At 40.2% G+C, this 18,547-nt stretch overlaps 1 protein-coding gene across 6 annotated transcripts in view; it reads left to right on the top strand.

The window, feature by feature from the left end:
• LOC106863445 (zinc finger MYM-type protein 4) overlaps positions 1–18,547 on the top strand; it is a 39,160-nt gene that overhangs the window by 9,864 nt on the left and 10,749 nt on the right. For 2 of the 6 annotated variants that reach the window (XM_014892910.2, XM_088178302.1), the window contains exons 2-20: positions 939–981; positions 1,374–1,901; positions 3,414–3,481; positions 4,048–4,218; positions 6,903–6,981; positions 7,700–7,952; positions 9,762–9,936; positions 10,044–10,256; positions 12,179–12,329; positions 12,981–13,096; positions 13,217–13,489; positions 13,976–14,126; positions 14,395–14,567; positions 14,664–14,814; positions 15,883–16,023; positions 16,321–16,358; positions 17,552–17,696; positions 17,875–17,999; positions 18,327–18,498. In XM_014892910.2, the coding sequence (XP_014748396.2) occupies positions 939–981; positions 1,374–1,901; positions 3,414–3,481; positions 4,048–4,218; positions 6,903–6,981; positions 7,700–7,952; positions 9,762–9,936; positions 10,044–10,256; positions 12,179–12,329; positions 12,981–13,096; positions 13,217–13,489; positions 13,976–14,126; positions 14,395–14,567; positions 14,664–14,814; positions 15,883–16,023; positions 16,321–16,358; positions 17,552–17,696; positions 17,875–17,999; positions 18,327–18,498 (3,166 nt within the window). Of the gene's footprint in view, positions 1–938; positions 982–1,373; positions 1,902–3,413; positions 3,482–4,047; positions 4,219–6,902; positions 6,982–7,699; positions 7,953–9,761; positions 9,937–10,043; positions 10,257–12,178; positions 12,330–12,980; positions 13,097–13,216; positions 13,490–13,975; positions 14,127–14,394; positions 14,568–14,663; positions 14,815–15,882; positions 16,024–16,320; positions 16,359–17,551; positions 17,697–17,874; positions 18,000–18,326; positions 18,499–18,547 lie in introns of those variants that run through there. The other 4 variants (XM_088178305.1, XM_088178303.1, XM_088178306.1 and 1 more) reach the window with 4 other exon arrangements.

Below are 18,547 nucleotides of genomic sequence, written 5' to 3'. Positions count from 1 at the left end.
ACCTCTGGGACAGTCTGTTGTCATCCTTTCCTAGAGCTGGCTGCTGCCAAACTGATAGTTCCCATCACAGTCGTGAGAAATACCGGATTTATCAACTAAATTACTTGAGTTAAATGAAATTAGGGCTCATCCCTTTGCTATCAAATCCCATTACTTTCCCTAAGATGGCTTAAGAATCGCAGTGTGAGCAGGATCTACCAGGAAAGAAATGTAGAGCTGGCAACACAGAGAAAGGAGAGAGGGCTTAAATGAATTGCTGTTATCTATTGGACGGAAAAGAAGGCTGCTAATGAGTTGGACATTCTGAAGGAAACTTTAATTATCCTTCTCCAGGCAGCATCCAAGCATGCCAACAACTTCAACATCTGTCAGAGGATGTTTAATGCAGACAGATGTTTGTGCAGCACTCAGTCAGCATCTGGTTATTCTGTGCTTACACTCACACTGACACTCGCTGTGTTGGGAAGTTCAGTATTGCATTTCCCTGTTCCTGGAAAGGGAACATTCCCTGTAAGAGAGGTGAAACCCTTGGATCTGTGCAGTCCATGGCACCGGGAACTGCCCATTCTCCTGGTTTTCATTTACAATGTTCAGAGGGAATGAAGGCTCTTAGAGCATCAGGGCAGAATCTGTGGCCTTGACCTGGTACCAGTATCCCAGGTAGAAGAGAAAATTGACACTCCCTTCTCTCTCCTCTGGGAAGCAACACTATTTCTAAATTTTCCTTGTGTGCCTTTGCTATGTATTCTGAACTCATTAAGGCTAGTGTGGCTTCTCAGTGATGTAACACTCTTAATTCATAAAAATTTGCTTGGGTCAAGGAAGGAAAGAGGAGGAAGAGGAATTGTGATCCTTCTGCTTGGTTTTCATCAGATACTTTTTAGCAAAGTACATGGCAGCTGACCAAGACAATGACACAGTGCTTTCCTTTTTTACAGTTTGAAGATAAATCTGACGCGGTATTTGATATTACAGAAAAATGTAAGTATTTCTATTTATTCTCTAATGTCATAATTTCACAAAGCCTTTCTTGGAAGTGTCATTGCTGCTGAACAAGACTGTCTTGCCTTCATCCCAGCCCTTCCTGCTCATTCCCTCCTGCATAGCCTTCTCCACAAGTGCTGCAAGCGAGGTGAATGGAAATTAATGTTTTTTCTTTCTTTGGTTAGTTTTACTCAGTTCAGTTTCTGCTTCACAGTGCTGAGGGGGACTGAACCATTTCTATGTCAGCAATATTTCCACAGTAATGTTGGCCCGAGAAGGCTGAGCCTTATTCAAGGAATTGCAGCATCAGCCAGATTAGGACACTCACCTTTGTAACACATGAAGTTAGTCCATTTTCTGACTATTCACTGGGGTTTTTTTCTCCCTAGGTGGTGAAATTCTGGATGCAGAGATGTCTGAGGATGCTGACCACAACTTAACACCTGTCCTCGACAGCTTGTCTTACGGAGTAGCGAATCGAGCAGGACCTGAAAATTCACTGCAGGGTGATGATCATGATTATTTTCTGAACTCTGGGGATCTTGCAGGCATACCTGTTGTTGGGAGTGACAACGAAGATGATCAGAATTTCACTCCAAAAGACACTCTTTCTTCAGCAATTCATGATGAAGATCATCTGGAAGAGGGCAAGAGAGTTCCAGATCATGAACTGGACAGTGAAAAAGAAATTCAGGTTCAGAATGCAATCCAGAAGGATCTCACTTCCCCCTTTGAGCAGGGCCCTGTATTTAAATCCCTTCGAAAAGATTATAGCATAACGCGAGATAATGGCAAAGAGACTTTTTCAGCAAAGGACAAGAATAGAGAAGGACATTTTCAAGATCATGAAAAACGGTTGGAAAAAATCCCTAAAGATATGGATTCTAGATTGAAAAGCAGTTTTCTTGACAAAGCAGGTAACTGTTGACATCCTAGACCTGGCTGCCCAGCAAAGAGGAAGAAAGAACTAGAGAAAAATCAGCAGTAGGGCTAGTTATTAAAAACATCACCTTGTTGAAGAGAACAGGCAGAGCTGTGTGTAGGGGAGCATTTTATGAAGAACCCTGAAATCCAATGAACTCTGTGTTAAGAGGAGGATTTGCAAAGGGCTTGACAGTGTCAGGGAGGTCTCATCCACCACAGCTTGTTACAGAGCCTCAACATAACTTTTGTTGTTGTGGTTTTCTAAACCAAGCTGGGTGACAATTCAAGCTTCCTTTTGGTTTTTCTCACTTTTTTTTATAGACCGTAGAACTTCTTAAAAGAAAAGGTGATGAAGTTTAGGTGAAGTTGATGGCCAGTAAAGATTTTTTGAGCAAAGCACCAATTCTTTACTAATGCCTAGGCATTTAAAGCAGTATGGATTTGGTAGTATCAGGGAAAGGCTTGCTTAGAAAGGAGTTAGTGTCTGCAGGAACTAAGCCAGAACGTAGCTTGAAATCTGCTTTTCCTGGGAGGCTGCTCCCCTTCTTCCTCAAATACTTGTGTCTTGGACTTCATCCAGCCAACATGGAGAGAACCAAAGATGCCTAAAATCCCCTTCTCATTTGACAGTTACCATAATCTTGCTGCCCACACACTTATTTTTGACTTCCCAAGCTCTGAAAGTTACAGCAGAACAGTGAATGAAGGAGTTAAGAATAACCAAGCAGAAACACATGATTTAATCTTATTTAGCAGAGGGAGGGTGAGCCAACATGTGAGGGACTCCTGGCTGCTTGTTCACATTCAGAGCTTACAGTTCTGAGGCTTAAACTTCATATGTTCAGCAAGAGCATCTTAGAATCAATGCTTCCAGGTGGCACCAATGATAGAGAAGCAATAAAGATATTTTTTAAAATAAAGAAAAGTTACAAATGTATCTCTACTTTTACCTTCAGTTAGAAATCAAAGGAAGAATGTTTCTGTACATAAGATGTATTTCAGAAAGTTGTAAATACCTACAGTTAAAAGATCAGATAAAGTAGTCAGTAGTTGAAATAAGAATGATAAATGTTCATGGTAGCATCCAGTATCTAGGCAAATCCAAAGTTTTTAAAGCAGAAGATGCTGTTTCCTGAGAAGAGGGGAAAAGGCAAAAGAAAAAGCTGGAAGATGTTGCTCTGAAAAGTATTTCCTGATTTAAATGTCAAAACAGGAGAGTCCAGAACCTGCTGGGGTGTGGAAAATTCTGAATGAACACTTTGCGTCGGAAGTGTACAACTATTTTACTGGAACGGGAAAATAATGATCCAATAGAATAATTAAAAAAGAGTCAATTCTCTTTAGGGATTACCACCTCACCTACAAGGAGGAGAGAGGGAGTAGTTTAATAGTGGTGAGCTGCTGTCAGACGCTGGGGTTGGGGAGCAGGATGAGACTCTGATAGTTTTAAAGGAAATGCATTGGAACCTGTATTCATTTCTATTTAATGTATATGTTTTCCTCAGTTCATAATCAAGTAGAAGAAACATTACGGACGCAGTTAGTGCCACAAACTCCAGAAACTAACTTCAGGGTAAGCTATAGATCTTTCAACCACTTTTGCAAGCGCAGCGATATGCTGGAATAATTCAAAATACGTATTTTGTATTTGAGTGTAAATTTGAGTGTTAAGGAAACTGATCTTCTGACTCTTAGGCATCTTTGCTACTTAAACAGTACATATAATTTTGTAAAATTTTCCTGAGCCTCTGTTTGGATTGAGGATTCTTTTGGTAGCCACTTTCCTGTTCAGCATGGTTGGAGTGACCGGTGAGCCGAACCTACAGCTGGATGCATCCACCTGACCTGCTGCCTTTTTTCCACATGAGCCAGGGAACAGCTGTATCCACAGGAGACACTCCCAAACAACCAACTTACAGAGCTGGGTGTCTTTTGCTTTGGCCAGAGGAGTGGAAAGCATTGGGGGTGGGATGAGAGAGGGGGCTGCAGGGAGGTTGAGGCAGCAGCTGCTGCCCAGCATTTCTCCCACCTTGGCAGGACCCAAATCTCTTGGTCTGCAGCACAAACTCCCCTTGGCAGCAGCCCAACTCCTCATGGCAGATGCAGGAGGGTGAATTCTTTTTCATATTATTGTTTCAGGAGTCTAGCTACCTATTTTCTAGTAAGGAATCTATTGGACAAGAGCTGGGGAATTCCTTTGCACCAAATATTAGAATTAAGAAGGAGCCTTTGGATGACGAATATGCTAAAGCTATGGCCCCACAGCAGGGACTGTTAGACAAAATTAAAGATGAACCTGGTAATTCTGAGGTAAGTTTCCCATTGCATTTCTCATTTTGGTCTGACAGCTGACCGCTTAAGCTGAACATAAATTCAGCAGTTTATTTGGTTTGTTGACCGAAATTTAACTTGAAGAACATAGTTTAGTAGAAAGATTTTTCCCTCTTACACTAGTATGAAACCCACCCCCCTCAACTTTTTGATGTCTTGTTACCTTGTCTCTGAAAATGTTTTTCTTTTCAGTTAGAAACAAAGCCAGGTGCTCTAAAACTTCTGTAACTAAATCTGTGGCAACATAGACACTTTATCTAACTAGGAAATAAACTTTAAGTCACATTTTGTTAAATAATTTATGAGTAGTCATAATTAGAGATATGAATTAAAGCAATGCCATTGCTGCTACTCCCTTCTTAAAAGTTGCCTATGCAAACACAGTAGTTTGTTCTTGTTTTAAATTAACACTTAAAGATCTTAGCAAAATATTTAAGTAACTAGGCATCGGTGAAGTAAATTTAAGAATGTGTTAAACTGACTTTTTCATTCAAGACTGACACTTTTTATGATGAAACAGGAAAAACTCAGTAATTGCAACCCACAGAAGGTCTGACCTGTGGATTGAGCAGTGCTAGGGCCAGGATTGCTGAGCTCCAGCCAATCTCTGTGCCACTGGTTTGCTGTGTGACACCAGGAAAATGAGCTGTGCTGCAATTCCTGTCTACTCACTGCTCATATCTGGGTTATATGTCAGACTTTACATGTTCAAGGTGTGCAAAACTTCCCAAAGTGATGGATCCCTTTGCACTGACACGGGACTGTTGGTGTTCCTGTGCAGGTGTTAGTTTTTAGCATCAGTCTTTGTCCTCTGCTCCCTGGGCCTGTCTTCCCAGCACTTTTCCTTCTTTTCCCATAATACCCTCAATTTAATAAGCAAAATATTTGCAGCTTCAGATTTTACTGTCCTTCTGATATGTTCAGTCTCTGTGGGGTTGTTTGGGTTTATTTTTCCTTGAACCTGTAGAATGTCAAACCACGTGTAGATTAGTTAAATCTGTCTCTTCTTTTGTCCTCCCAAGATGGCATCTGCTGTGTGGATTTGTGTGGAATGCAAGGCGAGATGTCTGTGGTTATCAGAGATCATATTAATAAGTAAAAATGAAGACTTGAAGAATTTAAATGTCAAATATCGTATGGTTCAAAATATTCCTTCCTGGAGTAAAATCCTGTGATTATCAACTCTGCCTGATACTGGAAAAGTAGGAGAACTGAGTTCATTTTGTTTTGCTTTAGATTGGAATTACTATGGGGGGGATTTTATTGATTTTTATTTAACATATTTCCTGAAAGATAAGAGCATTTCTTGCTGTAACCAATAGTTGGAGCTGAAGGTTTTTGGCTTTCAGCACTGTGATGCTGCTGTGAAACTGCTTGATCATGCACAGTTGATGTCAGGATTTGCCTCCATTTCTTTTCCTACTCTTGACTAATGATACAATTTCAGTTAAAATGCTTTAAAAACTGTATGTCTGCAAATGATTAATTTTTAAATGATAATAATAAAAATGTTGCTTAAGAATCATCACAGCATGCCCATACCCAGCTTAGAGCTTCTCTACCTGAGATTTGATTGTTCCAGTCTGATAGTTCACAGGATCAAGGAATACCACTGCCTGTCTCCTGGGAAACATGTTGAGAAATAGTTTGGTTGTCTAGTATAGAAACTTCCAGTTTTCCCACAGGAGTGAGAGGAGTGCTTAGTTTGAGCACGTGCTCAGTGGAGGCTGTTGTGGGATTTTGGGAGCTGGCAGAAGCTGAGGGAGCATCTCACTGCCACTGGGAAGGGAGAGCTTCCTTTTTTTTTAGTGATTCTGAATTGGTTTCCCTGGCAGCCAGGCAGCAACAGTGCATTTAGCTCAGTCATAACATGACATCATGCCTCACTACTCCCAAACGACTGTAAGTAGGCTAAATCTTATCATCTCTGTAGTTCCAAGAGATTATGCTGTTCAGCCTATTAAGATTTACATGTGGAGTGTTCCAAGCTGCTTTCTGGCTCAGATTTCTAGGGAGAGCAGGGGCAGGAAGTGTGGTGTCAGTGTGAATAGCTGCTGGGGACTAAGGCAGTCATTTATAGCATGTCAGCTATTCCACCAGCAGCTGTCCAGGGCTTTTCTCAGCCTCTACCAAATGTGAGGTGATTCCCCTCGTGCTGGAGCTGGGACTGTGATGATCTGGCCCTGGTGGTGCCAGCCTTGGCCTGCTGCAAAGCTTCACCTTAGGCTGCTCCAAGGTCCTAACTCCTGGTTAGTACAGAACACTCCCCAGCTCTGTTTCATTACTATCCTCCTTTATGTGAAGATAAAAACTTCTTTCCCAGAACAGGGGCAAGGGCTGCAAAACTTTCTAGCTGGAAAGTTTGAATGGAAAGCAGAGATTTCCTTAAGCTTTGGCTGAATTCTGAGGTGTCTTGGAGTGCAGCTGGAGAGGGGGCTGCACCAGGCAGCCCCACCTGTCCATTTGTGCCCCCTCAGATGTGGTTTGCTGTGGAGCTCTGAGCAGGAGCTGTGTGTGGTGCTCACTTGTCACCCAGCCTTTGGAGTAGGCTTAGGACACCCACTCTTCCCTGAGATTCAATGCAGTGTTGTGAAAGAATGGAATCATGTAACCTGTTATTACATGTGTGTATTTGTTCTCCTTTTCCTTTCCCTTTGTTTCAGGAGTACGGCCAACAGCCAAAATCTCAGGAAGGGGAGCTAAAAATCAGTGCTGTATTTTCAGTCAGTGGCAATCCTCTTGGTAAGGAATAGGAAAGACTAATTTCATTTAAATCTGTAAAATGTGTCACCTTTGCAAATAGACTTGCAGGTCACTCTGCATTTCGTTCACTGTGTCTGATCCCAATAGGAATGAAGAACTAGTTTGGTTTAGAGAGAATGAAATTGAGATTATAAAATAATTGTCGTTTTGAGGCATAGGAAAATTGAATGTTAAATGCATAGGAGAACTGAATGTGTTGAATAGTCTTAAGCTGAAGGAGAGCCAGTGTAGATTAGGTCTTAGAAAACAATTGTTCCCTGTGAGGGTGGAGAGGCCCTGGCACAGATTGCCCAGAGCAGCTGTGACTGCCCCCACCATCCTTGGAAGTGTCCAAGGCCAGGTTGGACATTGGGGCTTGGAGCAACTTGGGTTAGTGGAAGGTCCCCACGGCAAGGGATGGAATGGGATGATCTTTAAAGTCCCTTCTCATCTAAACCATTCTATGATTCCATGAAAAGGATGTTAAACGCTTATTCTCCATCTTCAGAGTAGTTATAAAAATCTGCTATGCAGAAAACCAGCACAGGGCATGTATTTGTGGAGAGTTCATCTGCTGTTTGATTCTCTAGACTCTGACAACCCAAATAAAGCCATGAGCCTTGTGCTCTCCCCTGCACATCAGTGTGTTCTGTGTAATAGATCTGTAACACTTACTCTGTGTTTTCTCTCTGTGTGTTTTTTTGTTTTTTTTTTTTAGTTCCACAGCTGTCATCAGGTTTCCAGCCTGCTGTGGCATCCTCTGGCATGAGTAAAATGCTACCCTCAGTTCCAAGCACAGCTGTTCGGGTTTCCTGTTCTGGCTGTAAAAAAATCCTGCAGAAGGGACAAACTGCCTACCAGAGAAAAGGCTCAACCCAGCTCTTCTGCTCCACACTGTGCCTCACTGGATACACCATTCCAGCTTCTCGCCCACCAGCTTCTACCAAGAAAACCTGCTCAAGCTGCTCAAAGTAGGACAGTGCTTTCATTTTTTTCTACTAATAATTGATATTCCAGCAGATAATGAAAGGCTTCATTTCTGTTCTTGTGCCCCTCGCTGTGTTGGTATCGCTGCTCCTTTTACACTTCCCTTCAAAACGTGGTGGCTGATGCTGTTCCTTGTTAATTGATCTGTCTGCTTGCAGTCCCATTTCCTTAATTGGCTTTTACATACACATGGATTTAAAAGCCTCTGTGGTGCAGAATGCATCTTCTCTTTTTTGGATTTAAATGAGCCAAATATGAAAAACTGTATTTCAAAAGGTCCTGCATCTTCCTGCCATTTCAAAAATGTCATTGTACTCTCAAAACTACTAACAGGAGTACCTTTTCAAAAGGTGTTTTATGCATTATTTCTTCTAGAGAAAAATAGATTAATAAATCCCTAAAATTAATTAAAACATTGGGTGAGTTAACATATTCAAGGCAGATATTTCCTTAGATTCTAAAAAAAATATTAACTTTTCATTTAGGCTCCATTGTGTGATCTTAGATTTCTGTACGTCTTAGATTTTCAGACTACATCACTGCTGCTTTCATAACATGTAGAGACATTAAATTTATTAAGAATTGAGTTTTTTAGGTAATGAGAGTTACCCAAATCAGTTACTTTCTGCCTAGGCCTAAGTGGAAAGGTGAGGCTGGGCTTTTTTGGGCTTATTTGGACAAAATAATTTAGAAGATACCTAAATTTTCTTGCTGAATACACAGTCACAAATCTTCAGCTCTGAAAACATTTTAATTGTTATATTCTTTTTGTTCATTTGTATTATGTCCAAATTAGCAAAAGGAGACCTCTGTGCCTGGCTCTGTAAGATGTCATTGCTATACATTCACTCCAGGCAAATAATTTCCAGTGCTACAGTCTGTTTATAGAGAATTGTTCATATGTATTATTTTTACTTAAGAAAGTTACTTTGCCAAAGGAATGCTGCATCATTCATCATTTCTTCAACAACAAATTTATTACTTCAATTTATTTTTTTACAAGGCCAACTGAACTTGAACTTGAAGCTTCAATTGATTATTCTTTTCACTTGCTGCCTTAGTGTGAAAAGGCATTGTAACAAAGTTTAGAAGTCTTGGCTGTAATTTATATTTATTCTGTTAAAAAATGGGTTGTCTCTGACTGGACAAATGAGAAGGAGGCATCCTTCCAAGCAAAGAGCTTATATAAGTATTTTCTCTTAGTTTTCTGACTTTAGGGCTTTGAAACTTTTCTGTGAAGGACTGTTTCGAAAGAGAGAAGGAATAAGGAGAAAGTTCAGTGTGTTAAATCCAGCAACAAATAAACAAAATTCTGGATGGGAGATAGGAAAATTTAAATACTCGTCAGACCATGGCAGACTGAACTAGTGGTGATTAGAAATTGTGGCCTTTTGTTTTTCACTTTTTTCCCTACCCCCTTATTTGCTAAAAGGAATTATTCAACATATCCTGCTTTCTAAATTTTTTGTTAATAAAGACTGTGCAACACAGTTACTTTCTTCAAGTTCCTTTAGAAAAGATTCAGTGCTAGAGCTTGTTCATTTTATACTCCACTCCTAAGTCCAGGTACAAAATGTTTTGCAAAATACCTACTTAAGAATTGTACTTCTTTCTTGTTTTCCTAATAGGAAAGCAAAAATGAAGTCAGATACTTAACAAAAGAGAAAGGTTTAAATTAAATGGATCCACCCTCTGCTGGAGAATGTTTAGTCTCCAGAATAAGCAAGAACAGCAAGTTGACATGAAACTGGCATTAATCCTTTGTCTCTGTGTTTGTTTTTCTTCTTCCATAGAGAAATTCTAAATCCAAAGGATGTAATCACTGCCCAGTTTGACAACACAGACTCCAGTAAGGATTTCTGCAGCCAGTCTTGTCTGTCCACATATGAACTGAAAAGGAAACCCATTGTCACTATCCACACCAACAGCATTTCCAGCAAGTGCAGCATGTGCCAGAAGAATGCAGTGGTAATTGCCAATTTCCTCATTTGAATTTCTTTAGCTCAGCACAACTTGCTGGCTCAGAGATGAACACATATTCTTTCTGTCCTTGCTGTATATTCCTTTTCTTGCAGATCAGGCACGAGGTGAATTACCAGAACGTGGTGCACAAGCTCTGCAGTGATGCCTGCTTCTCCCAATTCCGCTCGGCCAACAACCTGACCATGAACTGCTGTGAATATTGTGGAGGATACTGCTACAGTGGCTCTGGCCAGTGTCACGTCCTGCAGATAGAGGGACAGTCCAAAAAGTTCTGCAGTTCCATATGTGTGACAGCTTTCAAGCAGGTATACATGTGATGGGACAAGGAGGAGTGGATTCCCACTGCCAGAGGGCAGGGTTAGATGGGATATTGGGAAGAAATATTGGGAAGGGTGAGGAGGCCCTGGCATAGGCTGCCCTGAGAGGCTGTGGCTGCCCCATCCCTGGAAGTGTCCAAGGCCAGGTTGGAGCAACCTGGGATAGGGGAAGGTGTCCCTGCCCATGGCAGGGAGTGGAACAGGGTGGGCTTTAAGATCCCTTCCAACCCAAAACATTCTGGGATTCCATGATTCTGTATTCGGACAAAATACTAAAAATAGAATCCATCCAATTTTTTATTAGATTTTAGGTATTTTAAGAAACACCCAATTTACTGGTTGATTATTTCAGTTACTGTATTGGTCTAAGGTAACTGCTTTTGTCATTTCAAGAATAACAGAATCATAAAGGTTGGAAAAGCCCTCCAAGATCATCAAGTCCAGCCTTCAACCAAATACCCCAATGCCCACTGAACCATGTCACAAAGTGTCACGGGTCAAAGTGGGTTTTGAACATTTCCAGGGATGATAATTTGCTGCTTAATCTTTGCCCAGATATGTTGCTCTGTTTTTTCCTCACCACTGGATCAGCTACCAGAGAATTCCAGTGTGGGAGAAGACACGATGGGTCCCCCCAGCAGCAGCCCCTGTGACTGTTTTCAGCCTTGAGATGCTCCTTAAAGAGTATTCTATATTAAATTGTAGCCTTTGAATTAAGTGGAGAGGAAAAGTAATAATTAGATAATTATGGTTTTAACTTTTAAACTTTTTGTATTTATTTTTGATTATTGAAGAGCTGAACATTTAAGAGAACCTTAATTTATTATAATAGCTCAATTACTTTTGAATGATTTATTCTAATGTAATTGCTTTAGGAAAAATTGCCCTCTGATAAAAGACTGGAATTTCATTTTGTGACTTGAATCTGCTGTCTCATTATCCAGGTCACTTAGGTCAAGAAAGGCCTCATGAATTACAAAAAAAAAATATGGTTAATGTATTTCATCCAGAAAATTACCTTCAGAATTAGTTGTCCTCTGAAAGAAATCTGGAAATAAAATTAAATAAGCTAGAAACGTTGTCATGCTGCTTTTATATCACACCATCAAACCCCCATATGTGATAGTTCTCTTGAAAATGCAGTATATTCAAAGCTTATAAGTTTAAGTCAAATCTATTTTAATTGATTTTTAAACAATTCAGCATTCAGCTCAATTTTCAGGTACATTCTGATAGTTTCTGGAGGTTTGTGGATGTTTTTAAATCCCTAAAAGCTTATACACTGTTCTGTCCTGTGAAGAGCTGGTGACAGAACAAAGTGCATTTTTAAGGCTGTCATACCAAAATAATCTGGTGCACTAATTCTCAAAGTTTTTTCCAAACTTAAAGACTTCAAAAAAACCTTAAACACAGAAAATGTGTCTATGAAAGTCAGGCTTTTTCCTGTGTCTCCAAAAGAAGTTTGTAGACCACACACTGAAGACTGTAATTATTACTAGCAGATGGATCTCTTTCCCATTTTGCTATCAAACATTATCAGGGGACCTGCTTCTCCCTGGTCTTTGTTTCCTCATCTCTTCAGTGGGAATATTATTTACCTACACAGCTGATGCATTAAAAGCCATAAGCAAAATGTCAATCCTCAGCAAGATTTTGGAAATTTTGTGGTACAAGGTGCTGATCTGTGCTAGTGCAACCTGTAAGAGTGTTTGCAGTACCCAGGCAGCCTGGTACTGCCTGAGAAGGTGCTCAAATCAGTGAATCTGCACCATAAATAACACAGCTGTAAAACAAGTGCTGTTTCAAGCACACTGGCACATTTTATAAAGATTTTACATATTAGCAACAATTTCCAGGTTAATAAAAAATGCCAAGTTTCAAATGAAAAAGCAATTTCCGTGTTTCCACAGAAGTCAGCTAAAATTACACCCTGCACACTGTGTAAATCTCTGAGATCTTCAGCTGAGATGGTGGAGTGCACGAATAACTTGGGGAAGATGGAACTGTTTTGTTCTGTTAACTGTTTGTCAGCATACAGAGTAAAAATGGTCACTTCTTCAGGTAAGCTTATCCTTTTGCTTCTATAGAAACCTAATTTCATGTGGCTCATATACCAATTTTATTTGTCTTCAAAGTTAAGGCTGATATTCTTTTTTTGGGAAGGTGGGAAGTGGTGCTTTTTTTTCAGGGAAGTGCTGAGATGGGAATGAAAGGGCATACTATTGTAGATAAACACAGCAGTGAGAGTACAGCTATTTCAGTTTTGGTTTTAGGGAGCTTCCACATGATAACCAACCTTAAATCTATTTTTTTGCTCTTGCAAGTGCAGCTGGTGGGTTTCCCAGCTGGACAAACCTCTTGTGTGGACATGTGCCATACCACTGCTGGGACTCTCCTGCCCCTTGTTCCCTGGGGTGATCAGCTTTATTACCTCTGCCCAATGATGCATGGAGCTAGGCAAACGTTTTCAGCTGTTTTTCATGTGGAAATAGAAAAACGCTTACTGACATCCTAGGGATACTGGGAGATTAATTAAATTTCTGGCAAGCAACAGGCACAGCAGCTGCAGTGTCTGCTTCTGAATCTGTGGAAACGTCGTCTCGGGCTTCTGTCTGTGCCTTGGCTCATCATTCAGACTCTATTTTTGTAAAATTAGCTGCAATACAACTTGATGTTGCATAAATCACTCTTTCTTCTCTGTTTCACCCTCAGGTGTTCAAGTTCAGTGCAACAGCTGTAAAACCTCAGCAAACCCTCAGTATCACTTGGCTATGTCAGATGGGAGCATACGCAATTTTTGCAGCTACAATTGTGTAGCAGCTTTTCAGGTGTGACATCTAGGATTTCTTCTTAGCTGAATTAACAGAATGCTAAATTGATGGTGGAAATACCCAGGTGCAAGATGTAACCCTGTAAAAGTAAAGCCTGTCCTGTTTGCTTTCTCACAGAATCTGTTCAACAAGCCTGCAGGACCGAACTCCTCGGTGGTGCCCCTGTCTCAGGGCCAGGTCGTTGTGAGCATCCCCTCGGGGACAGTGGTCTCAGCCAGTGTCACCACCTCCACTGTGTCCCCCAGCTCCACGAGCACCTCAGCTGCAGCAGGGCTCCAGAGGTTGGCTGCCCAGTGCCAGCAGGTCACCTTTACACGCTCTGTTGTGAAAATCAAATGTCAGCACTGTAATAGATCATTTGCCACCAAACCAGAGCTGCTTGACTACAAGGTAATAAAGATCAGGGATTTCAAAGCTCTTTTTTCACAACAGAAAACCAAAAAATTGTTTATGTGCACTGGTCTGTCAGTACTGCTTTGTTGCTTGCAAAGACCTAGTATGGAGGATTTTGAAACTGATTTGGTTTAACCAATATCAAATTAATATTGATACTAGCTCTATGGTCTTAAAAACAGGAAAAAAAAGAACTCCAAAATAATCCCAAACCAAATGATTGCCTGTCTAAATAAACACATCCCTGTCTCTTGGATCCAGGGATGTTCCTTTTAAATCAAGGACAAAGCACATTGGTGAGGGCTTTCTGCAGGAAATTTTGCTTTATTATAAAACTTAATGGGGAGACTCATTTGCCAGTGCTCTGTTGCTAATTTCTAAGGGTATAAATACTCTTCTGCATTTTTATTAACAATTTAAATGTATTATCTGGGATGTGACTCATTCAAACACTGAAATCAAAACATTCTGGTTGTGTTGCAGGGTAAAATGTTCCAGTTCTGTGGGAAGACCTGCTGTGATGAATATAAGAAGAAGGGCAATATGACGGCTTTGTGTGAATACTGCAGGTTTGAGAAAATTATCAAGGAGACAGTGAGAGTCTCAAGCATAGATAGAACATTCTGTAGTGAAGGTAAGAAAGGGCAAAACCCTGTCTCAGAGAAATCAACTCATAAGTGTTTGGCCTTAAAATTATCAGTAATCCGGAAAGAAATCTAATATTTTTTATTTAGTAATCTGGTTTTTAGGTTTAGGAGCATAGAACCCTGTTCACACTTTAAATTTTAATGGTATGTTTCACTGAATTATTACAGACATTATTACAGACTAAATACAGGAATTATGAGTGCTGAGGGACTGTAATATTGGTATTTAAAAATGTTTTTGCTGTTTTCTTTTAGTTTGTAAACTGCTCTATAAACACGACCTGTCAAAGCGCTGGGGAACCCACTGTAAAATGTGCAGTTACTGTTTACAGACTTCCCCCAAACTGGTCCAGAATCACTTTGCAGGGAAAACAGAGGAATTTTGCTCAGAGGAATGCATGTCTAAATTCACAGTTTTGTTTTACCAGGTAAGAAATACTCTCACATCCTCTTAAGTTTTTATACATATACTCCTTGTTGGTGTTCCAAGTGTGTTCAATTTCTCCCTCACTCTGTTTTCCTAGATGGCAAAGTGTGATGGTTGTAAGAGACAAGGTAAACTCAACGAGTCCATCAAGTGGCAAGGGGAGATGAAGCATTTTTGCAATCTGCTTTGTATTCTGTCGTTCTGTAAACAGCAAGGTGCTTCTGACCCTCCACTCCCAAACAACACAGGTAAAGCAGGCTGGGGATAGCATTGCCTTTTGATGTGTGGGGTGGTGAGATGGATGTTTATCTGCAAACTCACTTCAGTGAGCTCTTTTAAGATCTGTCTTCTCCTGGGGAGCTTGTCTGTTGCTGTTGAGTGGGCTTTGGTTTAGATCACTCTTACTTGAGACCGTTTCAAACTTCTGTAGGTGTGAACTTCTGCTTTGAGTACCAAACAAATTTTAAAGAAGATGAAGCAAAAGCACTTGCTTTCAGTCACTTTCATGAAACAAAGCCCTGTTTCATTGGGGTAAAATGTACTGACACCTAGTGCAGACATGTTACATGTCTAGCTTGTCTTCATAATACCTAGAAAATATGATAGAATATCATTATTCTTTTAACAATCAAGTGGTGACATTAGTAGATTGAATGGTTTTAAATACAGACTCCTATATATATACACTTAAACCAGCTGCTTCTGTGCAGTCTGTAGGCATATGAAGAGTTCCCATTTTGTATCATTAAGTGTTGATTCTTGGGAAGTATCAATCCCAAGGTTAATAAGTGCTGTAGCTGTTTCCCTGAGCAGGTGGAATGGGAATGAGGGTAGGAATGAGGTCCACAGGAATAGGAACTGTGAGTTTCTGTAGGGAATGAGACACAAAGGGATGAAAGGCCCACAAAGACAGGAAAAGGAAACAAAAGGCAGGAATATCACTCATCCTAAAGAGGGACATAATTTCCCACTGAGTGATGGTGGCTGTAAGAGTAAGGTACCCAAAACTAATAAAATATTAACTGGAAGTTTTTAGTGAGCACCAGGCCACGTTCATCCTGGTGCACATTGTTTCAATTTGGTGCACATCTGCTGCTTACATTGGTGGGAGCTCTCTTCCCTTCTTTCTTGATTTGCTTGTGGAACCAGCTCCTGTTTAAACTGAAATACTGCAGCTTGACACCTACATCCCCTTCTCACACAGCAGCCTCTTTCATCTGGAGACAGATCTGAAGGGTGGGTGTTGTTTCAGAAATGCTTTTTTTCCTCAATTATCTTACTGCTTATTCTCATTTTCTTCTGTCTACTGTGTCCAGCAAACCTTTCCATGGCACCAGCCTCCTCCTCAGGCCCTCCTTCTTTAAGAAAGGACTCAACCCCTGTCATAGCAAACGTGGTGTCCCTTGCAAGCACCCCAGCTGCCCAGCCTACTGTTAACTCCAACAATGTTTTACAGGGTAAGGCAGCTGAATACGATGCCTGAATTTTTACATCTCTATTCCTGAACATTTATATTTACTCAGGGATTTTATTTTTTACTGAGAACAGCGGCCACTTCTTCATTATGCTTCACATCAGTGCAGATGATTGCATTTGTCCTTCCTTTATCTAGGTATAAATAATGACTTAAATTTATGTACATACATCAGGAAATGAGTTTTAATTGGAATTCTTTTTCTTGACCTTGGCAGAATATGGATTATGGTTCTTGATGATAAGTAGACATGTTATTGTATGTTTTTTTTCCTTCACAGGTGCAGTCCCTACTGTGACAGCAAAAACAATAGGAGATGTAAGTTTTACAAGAGACTTTTCTCAATTTTGCCCAGATTGTATCAATAACAAATAAAGTATACAAGAATTTGGCACCATCATTTTGTAACTAGTTTTTGACTGGGATTTAAAGTTCATCCAGTTTGCAAATGCTTTTTTAAAAAGGGATAGAACTTACATGGTATACAAAAGTCTTACTGTGTCCACTGACAGATTGGATGTTTTAAGGGAACTTGTCAGATTGTAGCTCTTGAGGTGCCTGTGGTTCCCAAGTAATTCATGTGTGGCTTCTGCACTTAAAGCTGTCTTTTGTGTCCAGAAGTGGGATAGGATGGCAAAAGGACCAGCCTGAGCTGCTGGGACTGACATGACCAAGCTCCTGCAGCTTCATTTTCCTTCCCCACTTCCTGGCAGTGTGGTAACAGAGCTGTGGGGAACTACTGTCACCACTTACCTGGGGATAACTTTGGAAGTTCCTATTCCTGAGCTCTTTGAGCTGTGTGGTGTAACAGCTTGCAACTCTCCTAAAATACAGAAATGCTTTTATGTAGCTTTAGGTTCTGGAAGACTGACAGCTTTGCTTTTAGGTGGAGTGTCACTTATGGATTAAAGTATGAGTTTTCCCTCTTGAAATAGATCCTGTTATTTGAATGCAAGACTGAAAATTACAGTTAGCAGGACATAGAATTAGTACAAGCATGAATAGTCATTCTGTGTGTATCAGGAAATGATACTGCTGGTGCCAGCATTGCTGTTCATTTTCTACATTTATTTGTTTCCAGTGGTTTCACATTAGTTTACTCAGTTTTATCAGTGTCTGTATCAGCCAGACTTCTAATCATCAAAAGTATCTTAACATAATTCCTCTTTATATCTCTGCCATCAGTAAAATTCCAAGGTCAAAAGTTTATAGCGGTTATTTGACTAAAGAAACCAAATATTCTTGCAGATTTGTTCACTGCACTGCTAATAAAATTAACTTTATTAGCAAAATTAGCTTTAAACAACATTATTATTGGATCAAAGTAAATTGAGATGAAGACCAGAAAGCACCAAATAAGCAAGCTTATTTTGCAGTAGTCTTTAAATTATAATTTTTATCAGCAAATACAGTTTAAAGTTGTACAGCTTCTCCTAGCAGAGAACATACTAATCTTATGTTATCCTTCAAACCAATACTGACTCGACCCTCGTTTGTGTTTTCCAAAATAGGCAAGTACCCAGACAGATGCCCTAAAGCTCCCATCATCAAAACCACCCAGGCTTCTGAAAAACAAAGCTTTATTGTGTAAGCCAATCACCCAGACTAAGGCCACCTCATGCAAACCTCACACACAAAATAAAGAATGCCAGACAGGTGGGTGTCTGATCTCCTACCCCTGTTGGAATTGTCTTGTACTGTATTTGAGAGAGTAATACATGATTTATGTAACAGAGAGTATTTTTTGAATGTATTATAAAACCTTAACTGATTTTCAGGTTGTTGTATGGTATTTCCCAACAATTTTTGGTTTGTTCTATTTTTGGTATAACAGAAGGAGAAGAAGCACCTGCTCAACCCCAGATCATTGTGGTACCTGTTCCTGTACCAGTGTTTGTGCCAGTGCCCCTCCACCTCTACACCCAGTACACACCAGTTCCCCTGGGGATGCCAATACCTGTAAGTTATGCTGCATTTCACTACAGAAGGCAATGGTTTACAGGCTTGTTTTGCATCCAGCACTGTGTCACTGGGTGTTGTGTCTGGTTGTGCAAGTGGGATTTGGAGTCCTCAAAGCAATTTCCCTCTCTATTACATCATATTTGGTTAAACATTGTCACACAAAACTACCAAATTGTAGAGAGAGTACAGAGCTGTCCAGTCTGGATTTATTTTTTAAATTAATTTTAGTAGTCTTAAAATATACATTAGGTTATGTGGGAGGAATCTCCTTTGTGTATTTGCTGTTTCCCTTTACCCCTAAGTATGTTCTGATATTTTCCATAGGTACCAGTTCCCATGCTCATCCCAACTACCCCGGATAATGCTGATAAGATCATTGAAAATATTCAGGAAAACAAGGAAAAGATGTCCATTAATCCATTTGAAGCTGATCTCCTTCAGATGGCAGAAATGATTGCAGAAGATGCAGAGAGAGAAAAAACACACTCTCATGGTGGTAGGTGGTGGCTTTAAAAATTATGTGAAATGCAGTGAGGTGAAAGTCC

Source organism: Sturnus vulgaris, chromosome 24 (genome assembly GCF_052056855.1).
Source record: "Sturnus vulgaris isolate bStuVul1 chromosome 24, bStuVul1.hap1, whole genome shotgun sequence".
In the NCBI taxonomy this organism is placed as follows: domain Eukaryota; kingdom Metazoa; phylum Chordata; class Aves; order Passeriformes; family Sturnidae; genus Sturnus; species Sturnus vulgaris.
This window is presented reverse-complemented; position numbering and strand designations above follow the sequence as displayed.